We start from the raw sequence: 20,621 nt of genomic DNA on the forward strand, positions 1-20,621 counted from the left end.
TTTATAGAAGATACACTCTAAACAATTTAGATACGGCACATAATAGTTCGAACTGAAAATCCAAAGCGTTCTTGGCTGTCATTGATTTATCTCTTGGAACGATCCACTTGTAATTTCGTTATTATTATTAATTAGTCTGGTGGTTTAGCTAAAATCGTGTCGAGACTATAGAGATATAGTACAAGGTATTATTAGAAAATTGCATTGGCAGTGCTTCCAGACATTTGTTCCCATAATAATCACATATTTTAAGATTACAACATTATTGGCATTGAATGTAATAGGACTAATAGGACAACTTACGCAAATGTTTTTATAGTTTTACGATGGTTTTCTTTAAGTTTTAGAAACGGTGAATGGTGAAACCACTAGCGATAAGTCATATAATATTTTCCCCAGAGCCTCTAAAATATTTTCAAGAGTTGATCATTTCATGGCAAATATTTAATTTAAAAATGTCATTGTTTCGCGTGATGTTTGTTTAGTTGGTTAAACCCTGACGTGCTTTTTGATGGGATAATAAAATAAGTGAAGTAATGTTGGGTGCAGTTCTGTCGTGTATGTATTATCTCTAGAGTTGGTTACTCCCAGCAAATAATTTTCGAGTAAATTTACTTGCTTTAATTAATGTATGCGACGTGTCTTAGCATACTATATACTTGGAGAGTTCCTGAGGATATAGTAAAGTGTTGAATTCCCTGAAAGACAAGTCAGTGTGATTGTGGCACGTTTCTAGAATTGTTAACTCCTGTTGCAGATATTTAGTTGTTTAGCGTAAATTAAATTATATCATTTTCCCTAAAGTTTTAAACGTAGCTTTGGGTCTATGTTCGCTATAAGAATATCGTATATTAATATCCACCGCAAATTGTATTCGTTATCGTCTAATTTAACTGTCCTAAATGGGGCGAGCTGCTATTGCTTTTTGAGAATTCACAGGCAAGAGAGGATAAAGGTGTAGATGTAAAGATAACTCGAACCATTACGCAAGGAGAAACGTGCCAACTAGGGATCAAACACGTTTGCGGAATTCATGCAGCCAGTTCATTTTATTATTTCCAAAGACGAGAGGTGCCTCCAAAATCAGATTTATTTGCCGTAGATGTGTCTAGGATTGTTATTCTAGTAGGATTTTACAATAGACGTGTTATTATTTTACGCTGGATGCTAGCTACATTAATCACCTCTAGTCTCGATTGTTGTCGCATTTATATTATGAGGAAATACAGTGAAATCTAAAAGCAGTAACATAAATATTGTTATTTTAGTGTTGTATCATCTGTTTTTTACACCACATGAATGTTGTTGACATGGCCACACTCAGCTATCAACATTATAAGAATTATTGCTGTTATCCTGTCTCTGTTATTGAGATTTATAAGTAATTATAAACTTTTATTTCAGTTTTGAACCAGATTTGCTTTTAGTAAATACTTAGTCTAAACCTCCTTTGTTTTCATTGGCTAGACTCCACTTTTATAATATCTGATATTGCTGAACAATAGGTTAAAAAATCTAATTTAGAAGGAACTGCTTCAATTGTAATTATCGCCTGCACAATAGCACTTACTGAGTTAACAAAATTATGACCTCATAATATCGAGTTGAAAGTCAAAATGTAAGTAAATGTTTTTGTCTAGGTACCCGGTATTTCACGAATTCAATTTATACTGCTCATGTCTGACTTTTACTAACAGCTTAAAAGGATTAAAATGGAGTTTAGTACATACATCTATCAGTAAATTTTTATTGAGTATGTAGAATTCTTGTCATAAAAATCAAGGGTTTGTTACGTCGCATAATTTTTACAGCATTAGATATGCAACGGATATTTTTTCCCCAAAATTTCTGTTTGAGTTAAAGGCGGATTGACTACAGCGATAAAATTTGAATGACGTACACGAAGAAAAATAGTCTTTTCTAACTATGCAACAATGTTGGTATGTGCAAAAATTGTTTTAAAATTATTTAGACCAATTGTTCTTGCGTCCGAAACACAACGAGTGTTTAACCAATGATTTATTTAGTAATTTTCATTAAGCATGTTATTGTTACATTTTATTTTTCATTTGTATAATGGCTACAAACCTACATTGGCAACGTTACTCTGCTATAACGATTTCGGAAATTTTCACAGTTCCGTTTTATAGATGTTGTAGAATTCTAAAAAGCGCAAAATAGACCTGGGGCTTTTATATCCGAAACTACAAAATTCTAATTACATTGTGCAAACTACATTTCAACTTATTTCAAGTGATTAATAATTGTATTAATTGTGGTCAAAAATGTTGATGCTGGAACTGGAACATTTAGCGAAAATGTATCTACAAAAAAATAAATAAATAAATAAATAAATAAATAAATAAAAATATATTGCCTTTTCGTCAACTTAAACCGACGCATGTTGCTTGCTAAAAGTGAAACATAAATACACAGTTTAAACAATTTTAATGTGGAGCGTAATTGATGAATTTTATACTATTTCAAATAGCGTAAAATGCATGACAAAGAAAGTTCTGCTCTTGTTTGATCATGTATGTATTTGTGTTGAATAAAATTCTACGTACACCCACAAATAGAAACAAACAACGTTTTGCGAACTGAAAATTAAAATTGCAATCGTGTTAATTATTTTTGCAGTTCTTTCTTATCGTATAAAAATAAAAAATTCTGAAAATTAAAAAGTATAATAGCAGAAAGCATTTATAAAATCTTTAATCCGACTAATTTATCAAATTTACGTCACTACGTATTGATCACAGAGGCGCTACCACTAGGTTTCTGACTAAAATATTACCACATATTAAGTCACAACACTTCTAAGTATTTTATATGCTCCCTATTCATTTTAAATTATAACGACAAGAAAAATATCCCTCGTAGTACAGTAATCGTAATAAATAGAGTAATTACACGCTTAAAAATTGGACGTTACACGTAATTTGCAGTAAACACCAAAAAATATTTAATAGTACAAATTATGTATAATATTATGGTAATTCATGTGTCATGTAGTTCTAAAAATAAAAGTTCATAAACCGTACAATCGAACATTATTTTAATATTATAATTTTACGATACCTAACTAATTTTAAAGCTTTGCGGTGCTGATATTTAATGTTGTTTTCATTTTTTTTAATAGCGCAGTAGAATATCTAATTTTGATGAATGGCTAATTTTGTTTTTTGTTGTTTCACAATTCGTACAATACGAAAATGCAGAGTGCTCCAATTTTCTGACTGCTTCTGTCGTCTGTTGGCGATCTTTTTAGAGCGGTACTCCTCAAGATAAACGAATTGGGAAACCGACAGAACTCTAATTACAGTTTTTCTATTTGTTCCTTACTAAAAAATCCATTCTTTTATGAAAGAAGCTTTGTTTTAAATGAAGAAATAAAACAAAACATTTCAAATATACCAATATACTCTTTATTGTTAAGAAAATCTAATTAGTAAAATGATTTATTTTTAATGGCTTTGAGGCTATTTGAATTTTGAATGGTAAAATGGGTTTTCGGGCATCAAACATCATATGCTGATTATTTTATAACGAGATGTGAGTACAACGCTCAGAAGTGTTTGCTTGTTTCAAATGGTTTTCTTTTTTGTTTCAGTTGGATTTCCACTCCGACGAAGCCTCCACGGTAAGTTTATTTATTGTAAATGCGGTTATTTTATGTTCTGTTAAAAGGATTACGTGTTAGAATTACATACTAAATCTTATTCATGTGTTTAATGCTGTAAATACTCAGAATATAATTAGTCATGAAAAAAAATCTCATTGTAATCGTATTGTTAATGACATTAATAACGTACATCATTGAGATTTAAATATATAAATGATGGAATGTTCTCACTTTGTGCATATTCGTAATCGTTATTTCTGAAGATGAATAAGTTATAGTAATTAGCCATCAGATAATGCAACCACCTGATATAAACCCCGGCAAGATGAATAAGATACATATTTCATTGTGACTGGCGCTGCCCAAACGGGGATAATACATAATCAACATCCATCAAAATGGAAAATGTGCAAAATATATCATGAGCCTGCGAGTGTATAATGTGTGGCAAAAAAGTGTGGTACAAGTTCTATGAAAAATTAAGAATGCAGCATGACAAACACACGTAACACGTTTATACGTAAGATGATAAAAGTTGGTTTTACATCCAAATGTAAAATTTATAAAACAAAAATGATAATGACTGTTGGCGCTTCTAACACAAAGAGAAAAAATGTCCAGGGGTCCAAAAATTTAACAACTTGACTCTTTGTTTTTCCGAACCCGAGTTCTAATTCAGCCATTTGCATCTTATTATCATTAGAGTGGTCTTTTATTCCTAGTGAGAGTTTGAGCGATGTATGCATTTGTTCCGGAGAGGTCTCCCGTAACGATAGAGTGATAGAACATACTTTTATTACTTTAATTGTTATTGTTGTTTTAACACTGGGTGTAAAACTCCCACATTAATTTGTGGTGTGGGTCCTTGGGGCTCACTACACTCATGTGACTGCCGCCCTTGGTTGAGACTGTCAAACATAAAATATAACGCGGACGTTCAGTGACCAACCACGTATTACGGTAAAACGTGAATACGGCTTTTAGTGGTAACTTTAAAAACCATTTTATTTTGTGTTCAGCACATGTGAATACACGATACGAGTTCTTCTACATCGAACCTAACATTTTTGTTATTGCGAAAACTGTTTAACTTGATAGATCTTCTGCTCTAAAATTCTACAGTTTTATTTATCTTTTTGCTTTCCCAAGCATAGACAAGGGAATAGGGTGATTTTGACGAATGTCTGATTTCGTGTTTTCTTGACGTTTCTCAGCTTTTTCAATACGAAAATGTCTGCTGGTGATTTCATTATAGAGATACCTAATCTCTGAAACTACTCGATTGATTATTCTGAACATTTAGGTATACTTCAAGATTATTATTGTAAAAAACTAAAACACTGATCACATGGTATTGTGTATAATTTTAGCAAAAATTTGATGGTATCATCTCAAGTTTTGGTAAGTAAATCTATCATAAATAAACTAAAAATTTTTTAATGAAATTTTACAATTTGTCGTAAAACAGAGAAAATATATATTTTTTTATTTTGATTATACATTAACATTGATTTAATGGATTTATATATACATATATATAAGATCAATTGGAGTTTATTTTTGTGTTGTTTTTGTTAGACACTTAACTGTTCTAGGAGCAGAGTTGCAATTATAATTTAGAGGCTGTGGCTTAACAGTAGGGTGTTGGCTTTTTGTGTGGAAACTCTTGGCGTCGATATCGTTTATTTTCTTTTCTTTTTCTTAAATTAGGAAGGGTCCGTTTAATTTCTCCGATGTTGTTAGGGCTGAATTACATTGTAGTGCTTTATATTAATATCTTTATATTTTTGAAAATTTACAAAATAAACCTTCACTACATTCTAAATTAAAAATGTAGAATCGCCAACGCCTTTATTGTAAGGCTTCTTCCAGGCTACAATCGACGGTTAAGAAGAAGATGCATATAACATAAAGTTTATAAAAGTAGTGTTGTGGACTCACCTGTATCAGTCATTAGCTGAGTATTTCCCTAGTAGAAAACAGGGCCTAATACCTATAATGGACGAGAAAAATATGGTAGATACTACTAAATAAATATTTATTCAAAAATACCCTCTAACATTTCTTATTAAGAGCCGAAAGTCTTTTATATAGCTTTTTGTAACCACTGTAGAACAGTAAGTTACATTTATCAGTTAGTAATTTGTAAATTTAAATTTGTAGAGACATTGTGATGGAAAAACATTTTTCCACACGTTTGGCACAACATAAAAATACAACTTCCTTCAAGGATTGCGTGAGTTTCTGGGTTTCTTTGAATGTCTGGTTCGCCAAGGATTATTTTTACTATTATTTTATTAGGATGAAGAGATCTGTTGGAAACTATTCAAAAATAATGTTGGAAAGTAACCGTGAAATACATAGGATTTAAAAAATTCACATTTTGACAACAATCGTATTGTTATAGAGTTATCTCTAGATGTTAGACTATATTATAAAATGTTACATTACACATTGGTGAAACAACATGTAGCATTACTACAGAGACATATTTTTACAACCCAGTTTTTCGCATAAATGCACACTGAGTTTTTCTATCGTATTGATAATTTCGACAAAGCAACGAAAATCTCAACTAAAGGTTTTCCTGCAATTTTCTATAGTAAGGTAATAATTACCTATGAACAACAGTCATTTGACATTTAACTCATTCTGTGCATAAATCTCCTGATTTTATGTTACCATGATTTTTTTTTAATTTACGATGTAATAATCTGTAGTATAATCTTTATATATGTCGCAACGCATGAATCTAAATAGAATAGAGAGAAAGTTGTAACATTTTTTCATTCAAACGTGATGGAAAATATCAAGAACGAGGTACTGATATGGCATTTCTTCAACGACACCAAATGTCTTGACTATCTTATCTGAAAAATATTCATTGCGTAAACTTATGGTGAAACTTGTCAGTCACAAAACGGGTTGTGACAATTTACTTGCCGGTATAGAGTTTAACGCACTATGGTTCGTAAATACCTTCAACATCCCCAGAACTTGCACAAAGGTTTTGCAGCGTGTATTAATATCTCCCAGCCGTCGTTATACAAATCAATTTATATTTATTAAATATAATCACCTAATAATGCTGATATTTAGCTCTGTATCAAATTTTACAAAAAGGCCCAAGTTTATTTAGATAGAACTTACCCCGCCCCTGAAGTGCTGTCCAACAAATTCCACGTTTGAGTTACAAGTTGGGGATGCTGGCTACTCTGCTACTGCCGTTTATACTAATACTGACGGTTATTATACAATTTAGATTCTTTGCGAAAATCTGCATGTCTAGGGTAAAAACTCAAGGCGAATTCATCGACCGCAAGTACAGAAATATGTGATTTTATAAAATTTAAACAGAACAGTTTTCAATTAAAAAAATTTTTTTCAAATTTACATTACGACATGTGCTTTTTTCTAAGGTTAACAGTCAACTATTATTTTTTAATTGTGCATTAACAGATTATCTGAAAACAAAAAAAAAAATGTTTAGAAGCATATTTTACAATTACGTAAGTTAAGACTATGATCGCTTCGAAATACATTATACTCGTATTCTCAATCTATTATTAATCGTGTTTTTATTGCTTTAGAGTAGAACCTTCTATTCGTTATAGAAAACAAGAAATTTTGAGTTACGGGACTATTGCACTGGTACACCATATCAAATATTTTGGCTTCCGTGTTAATAAATTTAAGACAAGAGCAAATTAGTAACACATTGTAATGAAAAAAATATAATAACACACAAAACGATCACAGTATTAATTCATTCAACATCTACTATGACTAAATTGTTAAAAAATGTGTTATAATTTTGTTTAATTCATTTTTTTGTACATAATTGATTCAGTCCATCGTATTTTTTTACGTATTGCTAAAGGACCTTCATAAATATTGTTTAATCATTTTCATTTAAGTCTGATGCCGCCGTTGTCGTGATGATGTTCGGGAATTGATTGACTATTATTTCCTGATATACTTCCTTTCTATACGAAGTTACAAAATTCCATCGGAATTTTTGACAAATTTTAAATATTTTATTTCGCTGTAATTAACTGTCCTACCTTTCCTATTCAAAAAAAAATTGATTTCCATGTTTTCGGTCAATTCTTAACTATATCAGAAGACATTGTGCATTTGTTGTGTTCAATTTGTACCTAAGTTAGTAGGAGTATCAGATTATTAACATCGACTGAAATCTCATAGCTTCATAGCTTACTTGCATTCACTTATTTTTGAGATAAGGCAGTCTTGCATTAAGTGCACACGTAATTTTCGGAAATGCAATACAAACATTTTGATGAATTTGCGCATTACGCAACTATTAAAAACCGTTTATGCTTACATATACTAAAACTACATTAACTTTTTTATGTATTAATGATAAATTTAAGAATTCGGCAAATTTTGGCTTACGTGAGTATTGCTCTCACAGTGCGATATGCTATATTTTCATTTTCACCCTGAGCTGTCTTAGAAAAACCTTGTTTATATTTACCTTAAGTATAATTATAGTAGCGAAGAGCACAATTACTGCAGACTTTGCATTGATTGTTTTTAGAAACAACTAAAAGTGAATAAACAGTTCCGCAAAATACGTCAATTCAGATTGGAGTATTTATTATATGAAAACCCAAGTAGTCGGCAATATTCAATATTTACGTTAAACTGTGTCTAATTCTTTGTCCCGGGAACTCCGCATTCGAAGCAGATTCAGTCTTTTAAGTTTTGATGTCATTCACTCAACCAGCTCAGTTTCTACAATAAATACTGCTTCCTGTCATACTGTACCTTACTCAAGCTACGTGATTTTTGTAATATCTAATTTATGTACTAACTTTCATTAACGCAAATTAAACTTCTCATTCCTCTAACTTATTGCTCATTCCTTTGAGATAAGGTCTCCATGATACACTCCTATTTAGAGCAATGTACAGGAAGAAAATTTGTTTACCTAACTTCTGGAAGTTCGATCAAAGGGTTTAGTCAAGTCTGCTCAGGTATCTTGTTGGATCTAAGGGCCAATAATATTAAATTTAGTTTCACTGTACTTCTAGGCAGCAACTATGGATAGGAATTTGTGATGTGATTTTGTAATAAATTTACTGTTTCACTTGTTTTTTATGGTTGTGATTGTTTTAAATCAGAGAAGTCTTACTGTTTATAGCAACATACGAGTATATGTGGACAAATGGACTGTCGACAGGTTGAAGTGAAATGTCTTGACTCACTCACTGACTCATCAACGCCCAGTCCAAACTCTTTGACTTAGTAAGCTGAAATTTTTCACAGAGGTTTCCTTCATGATGTAGACAAGGAATAGGACCGGATTTTTCAAAATTCCCATGGAATAATCTATGTAAGATAAAGTAATAAAATACAGGTTTTCCATTTGAAACAACTGAAATATCGATATTTGACAATTGTAAAGTTTTAGAATCTTTTATAAACACTCTGTATATTAAAGTGTGATTTAGTTGATACTACAACAAAGCACGTACCTTTATTTATCCCTTTACAAAATCATGTAGACAACTTTAAAAATAACCCTAGTGCGATTTTTTTTGTGAATCCTTCTCTTGTCAAAAAATTTCAAGAAAACTGGAATAACGTGGCAACGTCGCATCGGTATTTCAAAAGTAAATTGTGGTTGTCAAGCTTAAGAAGAGGTCAATTAAAATGTCTAAAGTTATAAACGATGTCTCATAAAAAAGATAATAATAGTAAGTTGTGTGTTACGACTTTAAAACAGAACACTCTGTACAGTTGAAAATAGTTTTAGAGCATAGACCTTAAAGAATCGTACAACTTTGGTAATTGACTTTTTTTATTATATTAGCTATCAGAGTACTTTTGACCCCTGTGTTTGCACTGCCACAATTATGAGAAAACAACTTTGGTAACAAACTTAAATTTTCGTAAGCGAAGCCGCAGGCAGAAGCTACTATTTTATAATATTTATATATGTATAAATATTAATTTGATATTTATAGTTGTATTCATTCATGGAATCCAGTTTTTATCTGGATTTTATATTTTTCTCTAATTAAAATATATTTCTGTTCTATTTAATCTTTGCGAGTTCAGTTAAGGTCATCCTCAACATCAGCCTCTAATCTCTAAGAGTTAAAAAATTAAAAATTTAAAATCAAAGTCAATCCAAAATGAAAAGTACATTTTCTAAATCATAGTTTAGCCAATAACTGCTTCTGGGGACACAGTGAGTTAGAGGTAAGTCACTTGAGGCACAATGTGACACCTTCCCTCGGGTCTTCTTGAGATAACTTAATTTTTTGGAGAGGTGAATAAGTATTAGCTAATTTTATACATTATTAAAGTAAATGTTATATTATGTAATGCAATTCGTAATTTAGTTTAATATATACCTTAAATTGTAAAATTTGATTCTATGAGTTTTTTATAAGAAAAGCTCCAATTGTAAAGTTAAAAATACGTAAGTGCTACTAAACCATAAGTAAACAAATCTGTTATTCTAGACATTTTCAGCGTCATTTACTTAACAAAATTTTGAGATGATGAAGTAATTCCAGTGTTTGTTTATTAAGAATATCGCAAGAGGTATACAAAACAGTAGACGGATCTAGATACACATAGGGGAACTAAAAGGAGTCTTGAAATTAGACTTTATCACAATACTTCCCTTACTATCAGTGAGGAAGTAAAAACCTCGCTTACTGAAAATGTCAAAAAGTTCAAAAGTTTGTACACACACATTCCATTTATATTTCAGTGCCGATACTTGTATTTTCATACCTCACCGGCACCGACTTCACTCTTCCTTCATTCTCTCATCCTCCTTTGACACCTGTTCACCAACTCCCTCGCATATCCAAACTTCAACGCATCACAGCATACCCCCATACCAAACGAAGCACACGCAACCATCAATCCTTTTTAAGTACATCACTCGTACCGTTCGTTTATCCAGACCGCATTCTTTCCTCAATACACGCCTCAATTTCCCCATCACTCCGATCACCCTACCTCTTAGACTCTCGACTTGCGGTCTAAAATTCATACGCTCACTAGCTCTTATACCCAGATACTTCACCTCTTTCACATACTTCACAAGCTTTTCCTGAACCCTTACCTTCGGCGGTCTCGACTTAGACAAGGATCCCTAAAGAAGCATCATAACCGTTGCCTTCCTGGAGATCTCGACATCTACTCCATTCCCCCCAAGCAACCACCATTTCCATCACTTCCATTCTCACATCTCCTTTCTATTATCCGCCTCAATCATACACAACAGATCATCCGCATACGTCACACACGATATCCCCCTTCTTCCGATCTCTTTCAACAACCCATCCATCATCATGTTCCAAATCGCCGGTCCACAGATAGATCTTTGTGGACATCTTTTAAACACCTTCCTTTCCACCTCATTTGCCCCTCCTACCATACACATTTCGATCTCTAAAATAACTGGCCCAAACGCACCTTTAAAATCTACAAAAATTCCCAACACGTACTTCATTTCCGACCATCCCACAACCTGTTTCACACTTATCCACGCATCCTGTATTCGCAATCCTTTCACCAATCCGAACTGAGCCCTCGACCTTCTTCTTTCAAGTACCCTCACCAATCTCCCCACCAGTACCCTCTCAAACATTTTGCCCATCACACTCAAAAGGCAGATAGGTCTATACGACCAAGAGTTGGTACAGGTGGAAAGAGTTGTTTTGCAGAATTGTGTCAAACAAATAAAACAGAATTTCCGACAGATTTACATATGATGTGATAAATAATGAAACGTTTATTCTGAAAAAATGTGAAAAATCACGAAAATTTACAATCCAAAACGGAATTTTAACAAATAAATCTATGGTAACAGCAATATATGCAAAATGGCGAGGTGTGGATTCATGCAGGAATTTATCAAAAAATTGGTGCCCTTTTAACCAAACTAATAACATCTTCGGAAAATCTCTCATGAAATACGTTGTTTGTGGGCTTTATACGCTCCCAATTTTACCTGAACTGCATACTGAATCTATAAAAATAACTCCACGATAAGAATAATGTCAAGGATAAAATATTTTTCAAGGAATGGTACAAAATATGGAATTAAGGGTTCTAAAGCTGCAGATATTTCACACCTTAGACTTCAAACCTGAAAACATTGATTTTACTCCCCGGACGTTTCATGATCCAGTTTTTATCTGTCTGTCGTCTGTCTGTTTATCGTCTATGGTATGTTCGAGATTTTATTATACAGGGAATTTCCGAAACCCCTGGATTGATTGCTGTGAAACTTTATATATATTTAAAATTTATTAATTAACAATTTCTTACTTTGATACCTATGGTTTATGAATCCGCCTTGATGTTTTACCTTTGACATTCAGATTTGTGGAATGAATAATCTTTTAGTGTACTTCGTGTACTAGTATATTATATAATTTAGATGTAAATTTGTGTTTGTCACCGAGATTTTTCTTTTCTTTATAAATCATTGGCCTGTTTTCCAATAAAAGATAGCAAGCCTAATTGTAATTGAAATAACTACGTGTGGAGGAAGTTAATCCTGTGAACGAAACAAAGACGGAAGTCTGTAAAAACTGTACTATCCACAGGAACACACTAGTAGAAAATCCAATTCAGTTTAGGGGTTTCCAGCGCTGTTGATAACGTTTAGAAACAGACATAAAGAAGAAACGCGTGTTGTGTTTTTATCGCTTCATTTTTGAGTTTCATTCCTCATTACAAGCAAGTCGCGCGTAATCCCGAACATAATCCGGTCGTCCGATGCAAGCCGGGAAGTCGTGTGGATTACCCTTGAAATCCGGAGCTCCGGGAAAAAGCCGGCGATTTCGGCAATATCAAACGTTGGGCCCGACAATAAGACGCACCGTTTCCAATGTCGCCGTAGACAAACAAACAATAAAACCTAAGGCCATTATGCGCGACCGACGTCGCGATGCGTCGCGGCGCAGACCTGGTATAAATACAGAATCCTGCAGGCAAAAGTTCCTGCTACGCACAGTACAGCAGGCGCACAGAGACCCCGGTTCCTGCAAAGCACGCGAGCTCTCATTCACAGCAGTTGCTCCTCGACCCTCGCAGGAATAACACGCGCGTACGGTAGTCGAAATACACGCGCCGCACGAACACCTGTCATGATTCAGTATCACTCGCTGTAGTCTTCAACGACTCTTGAGCTCATATCAGACTCTGATTGGCCGAAGCGGCAGTGTTTTCACTCGCTTGCCGGTTAATCGGGATTCTGTCAACAAACTCCTGTTACCTGCAGGACAGGACAAGCGTTTGCTTAGCAGGAGTAAGTGACTTGATGTGATTACTCGGCGCGCGGAAAGTGCTTCTGCCCTGGCGTGTTTTGTTTATTGCTAATTGGGGTAATTGTTGCGTGCTACTGCAGCTCGTCAAGTGAGTTTTGAGCGTATGTTTGTTTACATTAGAGGCGTTCAGTTCTCTTCTTTGACACTTTCGTTTCACAAAACCAACCACCTGCTAATATTCTCCTCGATAAGTCGATTTTCGCGAATCTCGCAAAGCGGAGGCTGTCCGAAGCTCGTTCCGAACTTTACGCGACTAAGAGATGTACATTCATTGAATTGGGTCGTGTCGAGTTTGATAATAACCTAAACATTGTGTTCGCCTCGCATAAAGAGCCGGAAATAAGTATAGCTTTATTATTATTGTGGCTCTTTAATGATCCCAACAGCAACACTATATGCCAGATTAAAGGCACAGGAAATGTTCGGCCAATATTGTGCCTACTTTAAAAATAGAAAATATCGAGATTTTCTGGGTATGCTATGGGAAACTTAAATTTGGATTAATCATTCTAGCTGTTGTTATTTTTAGTAGCCAAATCTGATTCTAGCTGTAATGAGCAACACGTTGTGTTTAGGTATTTAGTTCTCGAAGCTGAGATAAGGGAGAAGCGGGATTTGTTTTGCCAATGTCTTACTGTCTGTGGGCATGGGAACTTAAGGCTTTGCGGCTCCTGCGAGGCGACAATTGGGGTAAACGCGCGCAAGTAAAATGAACAAATCTGTATTGCTCGGTTTATCACAAAACAACCCCCTTGTTTTCGGCTTTACTCAAATACAAACCTCACACACAAAACACAGTGCAATCGAAAACATATTGGTTCAGAGCAGGCCCTGACCAAACCACATCATCGTTGTCAGAATGCAACGAGCATTCAAAAGCCAGCGATGTGCAACAAAAAAAAAGAGAGTGTGTCCACCTCAACTTATATTCTAAAATATACGGCCGTCAGAGTCTTTCAGCGTTTTTCTTCATATTTTTCAATGAAGCGTAATTATTGGAAACGTATCGAGTTTCCTACATGTTTTTGAAGAGCGTGTGTGGCAATTTAACGAAATAACGTTAACGAGCAATAAAAGCGCAACCTAATTAAACCATTCTGAGTAATCTAATTGGTTTGATTGGCGGTTAAAGGTCGTTGTTTTTGCTTTACTGTCATATCGTCGACTAACCAGAGACCAGATATTGTGCGCCAATCAGAGCCAGCTTTGAATCACAATGTTTTCGATCGCACGGTAGTGTTTTAACTTTGCGGTTATTTTCAGGCTCGGAGCAAACGCTCCCGATTTTGTCCCAGCATTGGAAATAATGAAAAGCCAGTTATTGTAGACACCGATACGGCGCTTTTTCTGTCCATTAGAACCGCGAGTGTTCCGAAACAACATCGGCGCTCTTCATTAATATTAATCAAACCTTCACCGATAAAGTTTGGCGAACAGGGTCCTGCGCGGCGTGCGTCCTGCCTCCTTAACTTTTGTGTGCAAAAGGCAGCATGTTCTCGCGACCGATGAAGAAATATTGTGGTGTTTGAACTTGAGAAACTGAAATAGTAGTGATAAGGAACAGCGACTTCCCAAGTTGAACGGTGTACGGTGTGAAGTGAATACTTATTCTTTATCGATCAAACTATGCAGCACCACCCTGGGTCCTGGTACCTGCCCTGGGGAGTTCCCCTTCAGAAGATGGTGGCTGTTCCTATACATCCAGCTGGGCCGCTACACTTACAGCCTCCTGCCATGCACGTGCAACCCATGCTGACTGGTCTCCCCGCACCTCTCGCAACCCTCAGGACCTTCGTCACCCAGCCCGCTATGAGGCAACCTCAAAGAAAGGTTGGTTCATTTAAAATTTGCGCAAACTGGACGTATTTACGAGCGGAAAGTTAATTAGAGACTTTACATCACAGTAAAACACTCAATATTTTACTCAACTATTTAACTCATAAAATATTGATCTATAGCTTACGTCAACTTCATTAAATTTGATTATTTGGGTACATATTGGGTTTCCATTCGGCTGTTAATTTTACAACGCTGCAGAATGCGAATTAATGAAAACCTCATTTTCCTTCATTTTTACTATTGGTTCGTTAAGCTGTTTAAATAATAACCAATTTTGTTTGCGTTTAGTCGTTGAAATTTTATATTAAGCGTAGTACGTTTTACTGTGAAACTTTAATAGATTGTCGTTTCTGTGATTGTTGGAACTGATGTTGAACCGTTAATTTTAATTTAGAAACAATTATGGGCGAGGCTAAAGGAAATGAACGTTACAGTTACATTTACCAAAATTGTGTCGAAAAGTGAAAATACGGAAAATAATGCTACAAAGATTGCGTCGCTTAATTTCGACCGACCTTGCTTGATTAAATACTATGCTAGAAATTTTGGTTGAATTTAAATTTTAAAATTTTAACAATTACCTATCCAAATACGGTTGGAATAATTAACTACTTTACTTAACTCTATACCTACAATAGCAGATTGGAAACTAACGACGAGATATTTAAATTCAGCAAATTCAAAACAAAATATCAAGCAAGTATATTAGTTTTGATAATTCTGATGTCCATTTTCATGTTTTTATAAAAGAGCAATATATTTTTTGTCCATATCTCTAAATAGTACTTTTGAAAACCTTGACACTTTTTTCGTGTATAGCGATTACCGTTAATGCTTAAAAATTCCTGAAGTATTGACTATCGACGTCCTCTAAATCAGTGTATTCAAATTAACGACTTTGTTACCAACAACAGTCTTATGTTGTTAATGATATTGCCAATTTGTACAAGGTGTATTCTTTTAGAATGTTTTATTTATGTTTTGAGGTAACAGCGTGGTGAAATAACCGTCAAAAAACTTTAAACAAAAATGAAAGACAACTACCTCTCACAATTGTAATTTATCAAAACACAGACGTGAAAAATAATAAAAATTTAACAAAGTCATGTTCGTGGTAGTCCTTAAGATCTCAAGTAAGTTTTGATTTCTTTCTTATATTTGGATCTTGTTAGATTTTATAAAATCTTATTATATTTCATACCTAATTTTGTAGGAGTATTTTGTATTTTTCTCGGGAGAAAACTGAAAATATAAGGTGACAACTTTGAATAGGAACTATTAGAAAAGGCATATTGATTTACCTGTGTGAAGTTTTTACATGTTATTTAGTTTAAATTACTGAAATTGGTATATGCTTATATATTTCAATACATCTATACATGTTTGTGTTTGTACTCTAAAAGAATTTTCTCAGTGCTAGACATTATATTGGCAAGATAAGTATAATGGACAAACGGGTATATTATACAAATTATATACCTAGATCGAGGACTCCGAGCTAATTACTTGGCTTTGTTTTTGCAACACATACATCCAAGTAAACCACAGCAACCTGTTTATGCACTATCTTTGGAAGATATAAAGACATTTTGTGGTGTAAGTTTTTTAGTACTCTGTTTTATTATGCATCATAAAATTTTACGATTCCGTTTAATTGTGTCTAAAACTTATTTAGGTGGATGCTTTGAATTAGTTACTTTGCAGTCGCTTGATTATTTTTTTCTGGTTCATATTTTTACATCATTAGAGTATATTTAATCAGTAAATTTTGTCAGTAGTATAAATAACATAATACTCACTGTGAATAATGAGGGTATTATATTTTCTTAAAAACAGTCAGTTCTATTTTTTTTTTCATTTTCTGCATTTCATATTATATTATAATAATATGCCATAATGTTGCAATTTATAAAATTTAACTGTCGTTTTAATTATCTCAATGAAATTATTGTGTTCAAAACCATCTCTAAAATCGTCCTCGTAAGAACTGCTATTTATAGTATTTATGCACGAAACGCATATTTAGATATTGTGTAAGGCAGATCTTCAAAACCACAAAGCATGTCCGGGATATTACAGTTTCTATAAATGAGTGATTTAATGTGGCACCCAACATTCATTATGACGTTCTCTATGTAAACGTGAGACCATTTCCTAACAATAATGTTCAAAATAAGTAAATTAATCAGTAAAACGCAAATTTATTTTTTACAGTATCTGATGTCGTGTTTAACAATTAGTGTAAAATTCTTTAACAGCCTATAATGACCGTATGATTTTGTAGCTTACGAATATTCTTTTTATGCAGTGATTGTGGGCGATGAATCACGAATGTGATTGGAAAACTATATTTTTATATATAATAATAATCAATAAATCTAAAACATCATTGTAGGGATTACAGAACGTTAACTAATTTATTTTCATCTCATTTAAACAACCGACAACCTTTTGCTCTAATTAAATAATTCAATAATTGTTTATCGATAAATGCGCCCCCAGACGCGGTATTCTCTGCTTTAATCATATCCGTTTCGTTTTGAATTTTTTAACAGTAGTGAAATCTTTAAACTATTGGAAAGATTAACTGGAGCCGATTATATATTTAATAATAACAATTGAAAGGTATTACGATTTCCAATTTGCGCATTTATTGAATTTCTCTTATGTGATTTCAGATTCAATGCACTTCAGACTGGAGCGTTGGAATCGTTTCTTAACCTCATTTAATACAAGCTGACTTGTAATTTAATAAGATATTACACAAAGCCAACGTAAGATTGTAACTGGACTCACGAAGGAGAAATGAAAAACTGCAGTATGATATAATACCCTTATATAAGAATTTCATGTACAAAATTGTTACTTTCTTTTATTTTCAATTGATTTTAGCACGCAACATATAAATTGTCCGTATACTTATATTCGACAGAGCGAAGTTTAAAGAATTCTCCATTTTTTTTGTTATCCTTTATACACTGCGAACCAAGCTCTTAAGTTTCTTAAAGCTTAGCTACGGGATTGCTACTTTATGCAAACTAAATGGTTAATGTTTAATAATGATAACTATACCGTTAGATGAGATCTTTCTCTCTACTGATCTTAATGTTTATTAAGATATCGTGACTATGCTACGCAATTTTATTTTAGGGAATTTCAATTTAGGAAGCATAATTAGATACCCTCTTAAAGATTTTGAGATGTTTCATAACGCAGCTATTTCAGTTATTTTGGAAGGCTTTTCTGATTACCGTGTAATATCAAAGCACTCGCTGCAGCATTTTCGTAAGTATCTTTATAATGAGTTCCTGTGTTTTTATAGCTTTGTACGTACGTGGAATATAATATATAATGAGTATTTAGGTTAATGGTTTTACTATCATCAGGGAGGAAATGGTTTTTGTAGAATGGGGTGTAATATAAATAACGCATTTAATTAGTTACAGTTGTCGTTGAGTTTTTGAAATTTCAATTTCCAAATTATCAAATAAACTTGCTATAGGTGTGTGTTTTAAAATGTTGTTCTTGCCGGATTGAAGATTGATATTAATCTAGTTTTTAATGTTACCGTGTAGAAACCTGAATATGGATTTTCAATTTAATGGAAAAATTAATTAACAGACTATGAACAAGAGAGGTTGCATAAATTGCAGTATGCGTACCATGTAAAAAATGTACCTTTAATGATAGTTAAGTCTTAATGTATTCTCTGTTCAGATTTTTAACAGCTTTGAATCATGAAAGCCTTATTTCAGAGGTTTTAAATTTAAAACATTGTGAAAGATATGAATGCATGTGCATGAATTTAAAGGTAATGAAATTTAAAATTTAGATTTCGTAAGTGTCATAATATTTATATATGTAAGATTGGTGTCTTAAAAGCCTTTTAAAAATCACAGTCTGCTTGAAATTAATAATTTCTCGAATTTAAATAAGAATAAACAATTAAGTTACTACCTTGTTTACAGTTTTTTCGATTCACCTCTTGTTAAATGAATATTTCTTTTTGTGGTAGTGCTTAGACGGCAGGTGTACTCTGTTTTAACTGGAATTTTATTCTCCATGCCTTGTTAGTTTTTGGATCAGTTTACTACTTAAATACTCCTAATAAATATTGCGTCATTTAGTGACAACATTCTCGTCAGGTGATTCGTGCTCCAACAAATAATGTTCGAACGCTGCTCAAATTTTAATAAATATTCGCAAGTTTCGTATTAGTTGTTGTTTATTTTAAATCTCTAAACAGTGAAATTTCGCACTATAATTACAAAGATGCTTTCAGAATTTTGGTGTGATTTCACCCTTAAATCATGCAAAATAAGAGTTGAATTTACCGAGTGTTTAGCTTTGACGAGATTTGGTGTACATCGTTTCTTCTTTGTGACGACATCAGAATTGCTTGCTTTCCGGTAAATTGGTGCACAAACAAGACGTAAAGATAATGTCATTACATAAGGCGTTTAATTTCCTTGACGTGAAAAGAGCTCACGGAAAGTAAACGCTAATCATTAAACCCAAATTTCGGACGAATTCTCTGATTGCAGCTCCTGAATTCCTCCTATGGTCATTACCGATCGTAAAAGAAACATTTTCATGTTTTACCTTTTTTTATGTCGTGCTGTCGATATAAAATATCGTGGTCGCAGTATGTTAGCCATTATAAGCAATAATGTTATCCACTGAATCTAATTACGTTTTTCTTTTGGTAATCTGATGGTTCCTGGAAATGGATAAAGAACTTAACGACTCTGTTTTGCCCAAGCATTTTACTGCTTTACTGAAGATAATTACCGTCCCCATCTTCAATCTTTTTTGGATGTTCGGGTAATTTAAATGATTTTGTTACCCGAATAATCGTTTCTCACACGCAATGACACAATAGTTGACCTGAGGGAAATCAAGCTTGTCGTAGTTCATAGATTAATTACACGAAACTACAGGCAGTGATAATTATACGCCAGTTCTGACGAAATTGTAAAAATATTGTTTTACGAAGAACAATGTAATGCTGTGTATCTAATGCTGCATCATCATTACTAATTTTAGTTTGGATCAAGACCTTAAAGCACTTGCACAGAGGTGATGCAACGTTGCGGTGAAGAAATAATGTGTAATTAACATTTGAAGTATCTCCACATTTCCTTGAATTTGAATTATTTTCAACAAAAAGCATCTCCGGCGAAGAAAGTGCGGTTGGGTAACGAAACGACTCTTTTCTTTGAGATTTCGTAATATTCAGAAGCACGTTGCTGAAACTTTTCACAAATAGTCCGACAAGTAAGACAGACAACTGTTACTGGAATTAAGGAACCGCATATGCAAAGTTCACTTTCACTCAAAACGGGTTTTGGATTATTACTGCTTTTGAACTTAAAAGTAAGGTCATCATCTTGCAAAATGCGCCGGCTTTATCTCCTCACATCAACCTGTTACCCGTAGTGGAGTTTTAGGCCAAGTCATTAGCAAACAATGCCTATCTGCTCCTTGAATCTTTTTAGAAGAAATTGCTGAACTTGGAATATTATACCGATAATTATATTAAAGTCGATTATCTGATCGAGTCTAATTCAGTTAGTACAATCGGTCAAACTAACGATGTAGATAATTACGGATGAATAATATTTTTTGTGTTTTATCTGTCGGCAGAAGTGGCATGTTTTGAGTAATACTTTTGCTGAATTGAATTGTTGTTTGTGCTTGTATTGTAAAACCGAATGAAGTGTACATGTATTTAGAACAGGAGGAAGAGTTAAATTATGATGTAAAAGCCGAGATTCTTGTTAAAAATATACATCAGGTCTGAAATTGCTTCCGATTCCATTTGCGCACTT

The 20,621-nt window shown here is 33.5% G+C and overlaps 1 protein-coding gene across 5 annotated transcripts in view; it reads left to right on the forward strand.

The window, feature by feature from the left end:
• Positions 1 to 20,621, forward strand: part of LOC135129808 (pseudouridylate synthase RPUSD2-like) — a 395,425-nt gene that overhangs the window by 133,464 nt on the left and 241,340 nt on the right. For 2 of the 5 annotated variants that reach the window (XM_064057054.1, XM_064057055.1), the window contains exon 3: positions 3,614 to 3,643. In XM_064057054.1, the coding sequence (XP_063913124.1) occupies positions 3,614 to 3,643 (30 nt within the window). Of the gene's footprint in view, positions 1 to 3,613; positions 3,644 to 12,653; positions 13,040 to 14,214; positions 14,782 to 20,621 lie in introns of those variants that run through there. The other 3 variants (XM_064057056.1, XM_064057057.1, XM_064057059.1) reach the window with 3 other exon arrangements.

Source organism: Zophobas morio, unplaced genomic scaffold (genome assembly GCF_036711695.1).
Source record: "Zophobas morio isolate AGI-343-1 ecotype UQ-CSIRO unplaced genomic scaffold, CSIRO_AGI_Zmor_V1 ptg000017l, whole genome shotgun sequence".
Lineage (NCBI taxonomy): Eukaryota > Metazoa > Arthropoda > Insecta > Coleoptera > Tenebrionidae > Zophobas > Zophobas morio.